This window comes from Pelodiscus sinensis, chromosome 5 (assembly GCF_052426305.1).
Source record: "Pelodiscus sinensis isolate ZL-2025 chromosome 5, ASM5242630v1, whole genome shotgun sequence".
NCBI classification, from domain to species: Eukaryota; Metazoa; Chordata; order Testudines; family Trionychidae; genus Pelodiscus; species Pelodiscus sinensis.
This window is the reverse complement of record NC_143056.1, coordinates 29,037,988-29,051,010: the sequence shown is the minus strand read 5'-3', so window position 1 is coordinate 29,051,010 and position 13,023 is coordinate 29,037,988. Positions and strand designations below refer to the sequence as shown.

The following is a 13,023-nucleotide window of genomic DNA, read 5'->3' as shown; positions in this document are numbered from 1 at the left end:
TTTTTATCAAGCTCTTTGGAGGCAAAAGAGCTTGAGGTACCCCTGGGGAGAATTTAAGTGTTTGCCCATGGTTTTAGGAATAAAATCACTTGATGGTGGCAGCTACCCCTCCCCAAAGTCAGTCAATCTGTGACTCTGGGGAAGTTTTTGTAACCAGAGCCTATAGAGGCAAGGTATATTTAAAGTCTTTGCGGGCCCCCACCTTCTGCATTCAGAATGCCAGAGTGAGGAATAGCCCTGACGATCATACACGGATTGACCGGGCTGCTAGTGTCACAAATGTATTTGAATTGCTGCGCGCTAACAAATTAATTCTGGTGGTCAGCTAATACCTTCTTGAATGTTTCTACTGAGGCACCATGCTGTTTACTATGTACAGGGGAAAAACAAAAAAACCCTTTCCTATAACATATTCCAGTATTTTGATGAAGACATTCTGGATCTCACTGAATGTAACCACAATAGTTACTTTTGTTTCCGGTTAATATAGAAACTTTTGCAAGGTAGATATCTTTTTTTTTTTTAAAGCGATGTAGTATTCATTTAAGAGAGTAGAGTTTGACTGGATTATTTTTCTGTAGCTTAATATAACAACAAATTTATGTTCGTTCCTCTGAAAAACTTAAATGTTGACAACTGAAATTAGAAATTATAGGGGACCTCTTAAAGACCTTTTCATCTTTAACTGATGCAGTAATAGTTTGACATTTAACTTCCATAATCTATGGAACATTTGGTGCCACTTAGAAACAAAACTTTAAATTCATGCACAAACAAACAGATCATTATGTTTGCTAAAAGTTGCTTATCTAATACAGCCTATATTTTAAATAAAGAAATTTATACCCTTATCAGAATGATCATGTGGAGAGGGTATAGCATATAGATTTTTTTTTTTTAGGTACTAACGATGGTATAAATTACTTTTTTAAAATTATTTTTTCATATTATGGATTAAATCATAATGCATTGCAAACTAATTGTGGTGATGCCCCCAAAGAAACTGCTTATGTGCTTCGTGTGCTTATGTATGATTGGACTTTTTAGCCATATAAAACAAATTTTGATTTGTTCAGCATAACAGGGTATAAAACTTTGAAGCAGCAATGGTAGTTTGTTACAGCTTTTAATTTGGTGGCCGTCATTAGATGTTTCTTGTTCTTTCTCAGATGGGAGATTCCAGCATTTTAGGAGTATCAATAACTCATGCCCTTGCTTGATACATCTTGTAGTTCCACTCCACACCTTTCACTGTTTCTTTACCCCACTCTCCACTCTTGCATCTCCTGTAATTTTTTTCCCCTTGCCACCTGTGTTTGTCTCATAATGGAATGTCTTGCAGTTGGAAAAGTTACATGTATAATCTAACCTTGTTTTCTTTATGGTGTTGACATTTGTTCAGTCCTTGGTGATAATATGCAAATGAATATATTTTAAACACGGAATGATAAATGTCTTTTATAATATACAAGTTATATTTTAGTTTCTATTCTTAATATTTTCCACCATTCTTACTTTCCAATCTTCACAATCTCTGCTGCTATCCTTCCTGCTTATCTACAACATATTAAGAAAGGATCATATTATTTCAGCTATCCTACTAAGATCCATTGTCCTTTTTAAGAAAGCTGCTAGCTTGAGGTCAGCTCAAAATGTAACATTTAAAATGTACATATTTTTGTAAGGTCTTATCAAGATATCCACCGAAAAAGTATGACTGTGCAGACTGAAGTCAAAAGTACATACTGTCTTGATAGCATACTGAGGTTGTATAATGGTGAAAAGATAAAACAGCACTTTAAGAGTTATATCTTAATGTTTAATATTATAATATTACAGTATATCTATAGTAAAGATATCGTCTGTGTGCTTTATCGTCTGCATGTTGTTATGCTTAACACGACACTCAAAGAAATCTCCATTAAGGTGGGGCATTGAGTCTCCAGTTTAAAATAATTTTTCTTTTAAATATTTTGTTTTTAATGTATATGCTTAGAATATTTGATATTAGAAATAGCATATTTATGATTTTTTATGTTTATCATGGAAGTTTTTTTTTATATATGAGTTGGTATATGAATAGTAATTATACTCGCTATGGAAGCTGTGATCCTCAGAACAGTTTTTCATATAATGCTGAAAATGTGTGTGTTTTCTTGTAAGTTCTGGTCAAGACATCCAAGGAACAAGTGTGGTTGCAAATCTTCCTGTCCTGATGAGACAGAATCCGGCAGAGACACTTCGGCGGGTTTTGCCAAAAATCAGAGTAAGTTACTAGATGTGAAGTTATGAACATACCTTTTTTCCTAATGAAGTATTGAAATAAAGGTAAAAGAGAAACAACAGCTTTAAAAAGTATGAACTATATACTTGACATGACAATAGATAAGACTCCGCTCTTTCAAAGATCTCAGAGTCTCTAAAGCTCGTGTTGAAATAAAGGTAATGGAGGGCCATCTTGCTCAGTTTGAAACTGCATAAGTTTTGCACCCAATTTAATATGGCTTAAACGTTCTCTCAGATTAAAAAAAAAATGTAATAATCTGTTACAAAAATTCTGCGCAATGAATTGTATCTGTTCTTTAACAGGGAAATTTCAGAGCTCTTTCTGAGAGTCTAGTTATGACTAAATCCCAGTATGAGTTGTACTCTTCTCTGTTAAAATCCCAGTCTAAGAAAAGTGAATATATCAGAAGAGGGGAAATCCAGTTACTCTGCCAAAATTTTCATATCACATCAGTTCATGATGGTTTGAAAATGTTTATGATTAGTTTTTATCCTAGAGACTGATCTATCCCTCATTTATCTGTTGTCTGTGTTTACCTGTGGTTAAGGCAGCAAAGAAGATTGACAGAATGTGAGAGAAACTAGACCATAGGTCACCTCTGTCTACGTATTCATCCAGAGTGTACAGCCTCACATTAAACCAAACTTAATTGGTCTATAATTAATAGGATGAGTGTGTTTGTAATGGACATAGAGATGCAATGCTATTTTTTAAAAGACTGCTGCTGGAAAATCGAGTTCTAAAGAGCCTAATTTGTGGCATCTCCAGTGATGTAAAGAACGGCTTCATTTTCAACATAATTTCTACAGCTCTTTTTCAGTGTGTATAATTTAATGCTTGAGTAAGGTGCCAGACTGAAAGTCCTGTAGACTGAAGTGTTATATCCATGAAGAGAGTTAGTGCCTGGAGATTAGAAATGTTAAGTTTCTGCCAGTTTCTTTGACAATATGACTCATCCATCCATAGTTTAAAGGGGACCATCTGTAGAAATGAAGTCTCTTCATATCCTTGAAATCTTTTTTAACTGAATCTGCTGATGTATGTATAAGTATAATTTTGCTGGTGATCTTCACGATGTGGACAACTGTCCTCTAAGAAATTAATTGAAATTGCTTGAAAAAAATATGGCTCATTACTGACCTAAGCTACATTTGAATCACTGACCACCAGTAGATACGAAGTTTCATGTTCCATTAAGAATATTTTGAACAACCCAATCCCAGAAACTTTTAGAAATGAGGAGAAAAAAATTATTGTAACAGTTGCAACCTATTTTCTTGTTTGACTTTTTCTTTATATTCTTAGTGACAGAGCTTAGGTAAGGGTAATATAGGAAGAGTGGCATGGTGAGGCTCACAGGTTTTCTCATATTTTCATCTATAGTTTCTTCTGTACAACAAGGATGTATTGAAAAGGGTTTATGCCACAAGCTGACTCAATTCCTTTAAGAGGGAGCAGGGTCAATGCACCGGTGGTTCCACAGCTTACCCCAACTGGGTTTAAAAAAGGCCCTGGACCCTGTGGGGGAGACCCATTAAGAGAGAGTCTTGGGGTATGTCTACACAGCAAAGTCTCTTTACTAGAGTCTACACAGCCAAACCACTATTTCAAAATAAATTTGAAATAGCGGAGCACTTATTTCGAATTTGGTAAACCTCATACCATGAGGAATAATACCAAATTCAAAATAGCTATTTCAAAATAAGTGCTGAGTAGACACATATTGAAATAGGGGGCCTCCAGCCTTTCCAGGGTGCCCTGGTGGCCACTCCAGCCTCAACTAAGAACACTCTTCTCCTTCCCCCCTCCCTGGAGCCCTTAAAGGGGTTGACTCTAGCCACAGTGCCTGTGCCAGCTCCAAGCCTGCCAGCCCAGAGCCAGCAGTCACTGCCCCGACCCAGTGGCCCCAAAACATGAGCCAGCAAGCCACTGGCAGCCAGCCCTCCACCGCTCCCCAGGAGCAGTCTGCCAGCTCCCAGGAGCCTACCAGGGCCTGGGGGAGGGTGGAGATCATGGACCTTATTCAGGTTTGGGGGGGATGCCCCCAACATCCATGATCTCCACGCTAGATTGAGGAGGGGGTCCCTTTAAGCAGAGGCCTCAGATTGTGGTTCTGGCAGGCCTTAAATGTGATTCAGTGTTAACTCAGTGTGGATGCGCTATTTCAAAATAGCAAAAAGCCATTTTGAAATGCATTATGTGTGTAGATGCATTATTTTGAAAGAAGCTATTTCTAATTAACTATTTCGAAATTAGATATTTTGAAATAATGCTGTAGTGTAGACATACCCTTGGTGAGTCAGGAGTGCTTGAGAGCAGAGATTGGAGAAGTTAGAAAAGGGTTAGGAAAGAGCGTGTAAAGCAGGGGTGGGCAACAATTTTTGATGAGGGGCCACTCCAAGATTTTGGAAAGTGGTCGAGGGCCGCACTCTTCCCTGATGTGAATGGAGGAGGTGCATGGTCTGGGATGCAGGTTAGGTGCAGAAGGGAGCTTGGGGTAAGGGATTGAGGTGCAGGAAAGTGTGTGGGGTCTGGGAGGTAATTTGGGTGAAGCTGGCAGTTGTGACCTATGGCAAGAGATTAGGGTGCAGGGGTTTGGGTTGTGAGCTAGGGCAGGGGACTAGGGTGCAGGAGGAGTGCAGTGGTTTGGGTTGTTACCTTGGGCAGGAGATTGAGATGCAATGTCTGGGAGAGGGTATGGGTTCAGGAGGGGGGAAAGAGGGTTTTACTTTTGTGGGGTAGAAGGTGAGGAGTGGGGAGGCAGAGGGTTGGGGGGAGGGAGGGGTTGGGGTGCCAGAGTCAGGCTCTGTCTGGGATACTTACCTGGGTGACTCCCAGCAAATAGCCCAGCAGGTTTCTCAGGCAGGCAGGTAGCCAGCCATCCTGCCTGCTTGCTCGGCCCTCACACAGGCTGCCGGGGCCATGTGTGATGGTGAATGAGAGCCTGAGGGGAAGGGCAAGTGGTGCTTTGCCTGCTGCTTGTTTTTCAAACAGACAGCTCCCATTGGCCAGAAATCAGCCAACTGGATTGTGTTGGGGGTAGGAGCATCACATGAAGTACCACGCCTCACTCCCCGGGGCTGTTCTCAGCTAAAAGAGCTAGTGCTAAGAGGTTGAGAGAGGCTCAGGTCTAGGAACCAGCAGGAGGCATTTGCCTGCTGGCCTTCCTTAGTCAGAAAGACAGTAATGGGACAGGGCTGAGGGCTAGGAGACCAGCAGGGTGGTTAGTTTGCACACCTTCCTAAACTGAACAGTCATAACTGGGAAGTGGAAAAGGGATGACTTGATAGAATAATTTAGGCAGAAGGATGATGGCCTGGAGGTTGGAAGCCTTGGAACAAGGGCAGAAGGAAATTGGAAACAGTACTGTGTACTCGCTGGCAAGGAGCTTGAAAAATCAGTGTAAATTTCTATTTTTCATTATGGGAATTGGGAGAATGGCTTTTAAGGTGAGGATTCTATGTGTATCAGTGTATATTATGCCCCAAAATGGATTTTGAGTGAAGACTGGAATACTTTTTATAGCCAGACTCAGGAGAAACTGAGGCATGTGCATGTGTCATGCCGTGGACTATTGTAGAAGGGTGCTCCAAGCAGGGATTACTTCTAACAATTGGTTTCTATTCCAGAACTTCTGACCAATTCAAAATAGGATTTATTATCTCTAGAGATCCTGGATATTAGCAAAATAAATGTTCTTCTTTGAGGATGTCACCGCGGGTGCTCCACTGTTGGTGCTGGGCTTGCCCCGGCGCCGCAGAACGGACACTTTTCTAGAAAGCAGTGTTTGGCCGGACTGTGCATGCGCCGCATGGCTTGCGGCGTTTGCGCTCTTTTCTGTGAGTGCGTGGTCTGGCCCCCGCCAGTTTCTTTTGACCGCCTCAGGCTGCAGACAGACAGAACTGCGCTCTTCACACGAGCTTCTTGCCATGAGATTGTCTATACAGGCAGTCCCCGGGTTACGTACAAGATAGGGACTGTAGGTTTGTTCTTAAGTTGAATTTGTATGTAAGTCGGAACTGGTACATATTGTAGGGGAAACTCTAGCCAAACATTTTTTTTAGTTTTGGATAGCATAGGGAAAGGTTAACTCCCCTCTAATGTTTGTTTTGCTGTCTGTTCCCCTGTTCAGAAGATTTCACATCTATTTCTGTCCCTGTGACAAACTCAGGACTAAAGGAGTAACTCATCAAATACCAAACAGCTCTGCACCATGCTTTGAGCTAATAGCTTTATTTCCACACACCACCCAGGGTTCTAGGAGGAGGGTCCTTTTTTTGCTAACACAATGAGGCCAGCACTTTGTTTGTTTTGGTGGAGTCTTTGTTTGCCCAGGGAGCCCAGCATGTATAGGGGGAGGAGGGGAGGAGAGGCTGCTTTTGTCTGCTGTTCCGCAGCCTGTTGCTCAGGGGAGGGGGCAGCCTGTTGCTGGCAGGATGCGAGGCCGCCGGGGGAGGGGGGGGGCAGCGGGCGTGGGGAGGCACTTTTCCTCTGCCCGGCAGCTCTGCGGGATCCCTGTCCCTGTGGCCAGCTGCTGCAGGCAGAGGCCAGTTGGAGCCGGCCGAAGAGGAGGAGGAGGTGGATTCTAGGACCCAGGTGAGCGAGCCCCGGGGACGCTGCTGCGCTCCGGGAGCCCGGCATGTATAGAGGGGAGGAGGGGCAGAGAGGCTGCTTTTGTCTGTTCGGCAGCCTGTTGCTCAGGGGAGGGGGCAGCCTGTTGCTGGCAGGGGGGTGGGGGGGGGGCAGCGGGCGTGGGGAGGCACTTTTCCTCTGCCCGGCAGCTCTGCGGGACCCCAGTCGGAGCCGGCCCGAGGAGGAGGAGGATCCTAGGACCCAGGTGAGCGAGCCCCGGGAATGCTGCTGCGCATGTGCGGGAGTTGCCTCACCCCGTTCGTATCTAGGGATCCGACGTAAGTCAGATCCACGTAAGTCGGGGACTGCCTGTATATAATTCCTGTTCTTACCTTTCTTCCTTTATCCCATTTATTCTATTGATCCTATACCCCCCCCCCCAAAAAAAACAGTTAAGTTTTTATCCCTTACCCTAGTTGTTCTTGTTCCTTTCCCATTTGTTCTACATTCCCTTTGTATATAGTTAAGTATTCTTAAAAAAAAAGAAAGAAGGAAATGAAACAAGAGGATCAGAGTCATTATAGCAGGTAGATAGACTGCGGGAGCATCAGGACACTTAAAATGCCATCCTTACCGGGCTTCAAAAAATATGAAAAGTGCTGAGAGGCAATGCCCGTCTCGGACGGTTATGCCTGCTATATAAGATGCATTGGGGAATTGCACGTACCCCAAAAGTATCCTCATTGCACTAAATTAACATCAAGGGCAAGGAAAGATAGAGAGTGGCCGCTGCGCATGTTTCTGTTTCACAAAGAGCTACAGCCGCAGAGCTCCACTCCCGCTGAGCAACACTCAAAGAAGAGAGCCTCATCCCCCCACGCTGGCATCACAGAAAAGACTGAGACCATCTCCAACAAGGTCTCTCCCAGTCTTGTCTCACAGCTGAGTTAGCCATGGGGACAAACCTGACACCTCCAGCTTAATGACATCGTGCCCGAAGTCGTTAGCGGCACTGAAATCTAAGCTGGCAGCAGACCCTGCACCGCCCCCGGCACCGAGGGTTGCTTGGCCCTGCCGGCACCCAAGCCTCCAGCGCCGAAGGATACGGTGCCTAGATCACCTTTGGCCCCGATCGTGCCAGTGCAGAGTGCCTCAGTGGCACCAGCCCAGAAGGTGACACCAGGACTCACGGTGCAGCTGGCATCCCCGGAAGCAGCATCGGAGAGACCGGCACCGAGAAGCGTGGCTCCCTGCTCCACCATTGCCAGCACCGACAGCCCGGCGCTGATGATGCCTCCGTGCCGAAGCCGATCCCACTTGCCCATTTTCTCGCCGCACCATCTCCATCTCCTCCGGCACTGCACTCTCCGGTCTATCCTAGGAGCCCTCGCAGATCTCCATGTTCACCTCAGGACCTCTCATCTCCTTTTCTGGCTGTCCAGAAGAGATGCTATTACAGACACCACTCCTCCACCCCCGCGCTCTCCAGAGCCTCTTATAACTGCTCTAGTTCTTCTGCTTCTCCACGTTTGCATCGCTGGCAACGCCGTCCAGCATATTATCCTGAAAGACATTCGCCCTTAGAAAGGCTGTACCATTCTGATGATCACTACTACCGTGACCCCCATAGCAGATATTCTTACTACTACTGATCTCGTTCACATTCTTGGTCCGGATACAACTATGGCTCGTCCAGACACTCGCCAACTCCTGCTCCACTTGCCCCACCACAACGGAGTACGCCACCACCTCAGCTTACTTCCGAAGCCAGTCACATGCCTCCTGAAGTTCAACCATCTGAGATCTCCCCAGTAGACTCTTCACCCAACGACACGGTTATCCTGGGTGAAGTTTCACCACCAGATGATCTTTGCCAATTCCAAGAGCTGTTTAAGAGGGTTGCTGTCACACAGGAGATATCATTGGAGGAGGTCAAAGACAAACCACAACACAGGTCTCGGCTGACCATTCCCCTGGATTAAGCTGTCCTCGAGATTGCCGATCTGGCATACTCCAGCATCAGTACCTCCAACTAACAAGAAGGCTGACAGGAAGTATTTTGTCTCTCCAAAGGGGATGGAATTCCTTTTTACCCACCCCCAACCCAACTTCCTGGTGGTGGATGCAGCCCAACAATGATGGAAGACCCTGCAATTCAAGCAACTTAGCAATGACAGAGAGATGAAAAGGCTGGACCTTCTGGGCTGGAATTTTTACACATTCGCAACTCTAATGCTTAGAATTGCGAATTATACAGACCATCTCTCCAATCACGTTTTTGACACTTTTTCACACTTACCTCTGCTAATAGATCATTTACCGGAATCTAAGAAGCCCATTCTAAAGGCCGTTATTCAGGAGGTATACACATCAGCCAGAATGTCCCTTCAAATGGCCATGGACATGTCGGACACAGCGGCTTGCTCTATGGCCACTGCCGTCGTAATGCGGAGAGCTTCTTACCTACAATCAGCAGGGGTTCCAAAGGAACTACAGAGCAAGGTCGAAGATTTGCCTTTTAACAGAGACAATTTGTTTGCAGAGAAGACTGATACAGTACTACACTCTTCAAAGGACTCAAGTACAACCTTGTGGATGCTGGGGATGTACACCCCTCCATTTAGGAGACGATGCTATACCCCCTTCCAGCGGAGGTATGATTACCCCTTTGTCCGCCACCAGTGGCAGCAACACAATCAGCCACAAAGACCTTTTGATACTCAGCGTCCACACCAAGGACTTCAGAGACGACACAACAATAATAAGCATACCAAGATCACACCCAATACCAAACAACAGGTTTGATATCATGGTCGAGGGCACGCAACCATCTCTGAGCAGCACCATTCAACAACCCATCTATATCTTCCACCAACGTCTGAAGCCCTTTCCCCACCAATGGCAAAAATCACCTCGGACAGATGGGTAAAGGATATTATTCAAACAGGCTACACCATCCCCTTCAGGTTTGTCCCTCCCACCTTCCCACCTACCCAGTCCCTTTTCAGGGACCCCTCTCACACTACAAGAGATCAACCACCTCCTCTCTTTAGGGGAGATAGAACCTGTTCCACAAGAATTCAGGGGCAAGGGAAAAAGTTGGGAGGTTGGTGACCAATACTGGACCTACGCTGCTTGAACAAGTTCCTACAAAAACAAAAATTCAAAATGATCACTCTCGCTGCCATAATCCCCGCGTTGGAATGCGACAACTGGTTTGCGGCCCTCGACCTTCAGGACGCCTACTTTCATGTTTCGATCCATCCAGCTCACAGGAGATTCTTACGCTTCGTTCTCAACACAGACCATTACCGATACAAGGTCCTCCCCTGGCGGTGGTTGCTGCCTATCTCCGAACACAAGGGGTGATTATCTTCCCATATCTGGATGACTGCCTTCTCAAGGTCCAGTCCTCATCCGAACTACTCCAGATGATTCAAATCACCAAGCAAGTCTTTCAAGCCTTAGGACTCCTTGTAAACGAACAAAAGTCCATTTTGCGTCCAACTCAGGACCTAGAATTCATAGGAGCCCGCCTGGATTTGGTTATAGCCAGGGCCTTTCTTCTGCTCCTGATGTTCCACGCCATTCAAGACCTCATTCAGATCATCAGAGGCAGTCCTACGGTCCAAGTCATTACCTGTCTGAGACTCATGGGCCATATGGCCGCCACAACTTACGTGGTACGCTATGCCAGACTTCACTTTCGTGCCCTCCAGTACTGGCTGTCGCAGGTGTACAACCACACGAGATACGACCTCCGCAGGTCAGTCTCCCTACCACGAGCCATCCTCCAATCACTTCTTTGGTGGATATGCCGCAACAATCTTCTATCAGGGGTGCCTTTCCAGCAACAACAGCCCAAATAACAGATTACAACCAACGCTTCCCTACTAAGCTGGGGAGCCCATATGGGTACGACCTCAGCACAAGGCCAATGGTTGCCCCAGGAAGCACATCTTCATATAAACCTCCTAGAACTGAGAGCAATATTCAACTCTTGCAGATGTTTTCGCAATCAAATACAGAATACCGTAGTAAGGATCCTTACCGACAGTGTTACAACCATGTATTATATAAATCGCCAGGGCAGAGCTTGATCTCATTCCCTATGCGTGGAGTCTATCCAGCTTTAGAATTGGTGCATTCACCACGGCATAACACCTATGGCATCCTACTTACCTGGGCTCGCCTACACTGGTTTCCCTTTCTCTATCACATGATGCTACATGTACCATTTCGCCTACCAACTCTCCCGGACCTTCTTACTCAGAACTGGGGTTGCCTACAGAACCCCCAGATCCTCAACCTCACAGCTGGCTAAATCCATCTGAATCCTTATGCTCGGCATCAGTCAAACAAGTTTTCATACATAGCAGAGGACAAACAACCAGAAACACTTACCTGTGCCAGTGGTGTAGATTTGCCTCCTGGTGCGCCACAAACCAACGACTCCCGGAGATGGTCCTTCTTTTGGTCATCTTGGACTACGCACTCCATCTGAAAAATACAGGACTGTCGTTAGCATCCCTCAGAGTGCATTTGGCAGCAATCTCAGCATTCAGCTCTCCAATCGATGGAACCTCCGTCTTCACTCATCCTATCGCTAAAAGATTCATCAAGGGCCTAGTAAATATGAGCCCACTATGAGACCCAATCCCACCCGTGTGGAACCTAAATGTGGTCCTTGAAGCCCTAATGGCTCCACCATTTGAGTCACTAGCCTCTGAAACTTTGAGCTTCCTGACAATGAAAACACTATTCCTCCTCGCTATACCATCAGCACGCAGAGTGGGAAACTCTCAGCTATAATGGCTATGCCACAGTATGCCATTTTTCACAAGGACGGAGTGATATTACGAGTCCACCCAAAATTCATTCCCAAGATACCGTCATCTTTTCACGTCAACAAATCCATAATTCTGCTGCTGTTTTACCCAAAACCACACTCCTTACCACAAGAAGTGGCCCTCCATACTCTCGACACCCGCACGGCTTTCGCATTCTACATTGATTGAACAAAATCCTTTAGACATACCGACCGTTTATTTGTATCTCTGGCAGAGAGATCAGAGGAACAGCCCTTATCCGCTCAACGGATCTCAAAATTAATAACCAACTGCATAAGGCAATCTTACATGTTAAAGCGTATACCTCTTCCCATTCAACCCTGGGCTCGCTTTACCAGGGCCATGGCGTCTTCTACTGCCTTCCTTAAAGGGTTTCCTTAAAGAACATATGTAGAGTGGCCACTTGGTCCTCACACCTTACTTTTGTCAAACACTATACCTTACTTCAGAGTAGACAATCCGATGGGGCACTGGCAACGGTGGTGCTCTCCACAGCAGACAAATACGGACTCCGGGTTTTTTTCCCCCTCCTTCTGTTGTGGTGATTACTGCTACTCAGTCACCAATAGTGGAGCACCCGTGGGGACATCCTCAAAGAAGAAAGTGAAGTTACTCACCTTGGTGAGATAACTGTCGTTCTTCGAGATGGTGTCCTCACGGGTGCTCTACTACCTGCCCTCCTCCCCGCTTCGGAGTCCGCTTTTTGTTTGTGTCTTGCATACTTCAAGGCAGCCTCCAGGAACTGACGGGGGCTAGACCGCGCACTCACAGAAAAGAGAGCGAATGCCACGAGCTGTGCGGCGCACGCGTGGTCCGGCCAAACACTGCTTTCTAGAAAAGTGTCCGTTCTGCGGCGCCGGGGCAAGCCCAGCACCAACAGTGGAGCACCCGCAAGGACACCATCTCGAAGAACGACAGTTATCTCACCAAGGTGAGTCTCTTTGCTGTCCTTCACTACTTTTTTTTCAACAATAAATTATGTTTTGTATTTCACTCATCTCATTTTAGTTTTGTAGAAACTAGCTATTTATACTAACATATTCTGTTTATAGCCTTCCTTTCAGCTTTATCTGGTTTTCGATCACCCATTTTTTACTTACCGTATTAACAAAAATGTTCCAGAAAATAATAAAACAGGGAGAGAGTCTACTCATAAATTACTTCTCTCATATTTTATCAAGTTGCCTGTGGAAATAACCTCATAATGTCTTCTTTTTTCCACTCTACTAAAATGAGAGGCTGTTTGAGAGACAATACAATATTTGTAGGAATTAAGGCAATTTAATTTTGAATCTCTGACACACAGATTCCATC

The 13,023-nt window shown here is 45.4% G+C and overlaps 1 protein-coding gene across 1 annotated transcript in view; it reads left to right on the top strand.

Annotated features, from left to right (window-relative positions):
* The window catches only part of PPP4R4 (protein phosphatase 4 regulatory subunit 4), a 144,877-nt gene that overhangs the window by 47,003 nt on the left and 84,851 nt on the right, over positions 1–13,023 (top strand). Inside the window, exon 3 of the mRNA XM_006133679.5 lies at positions 2,164–2,266. Coding sequence (XP_006133741.2) covers positions 2,164–2,266 — 103 coding nt within the window. The remainder of the gene's footprint in view (positions 1–2,163; positions 2,267–13,023) is intronic.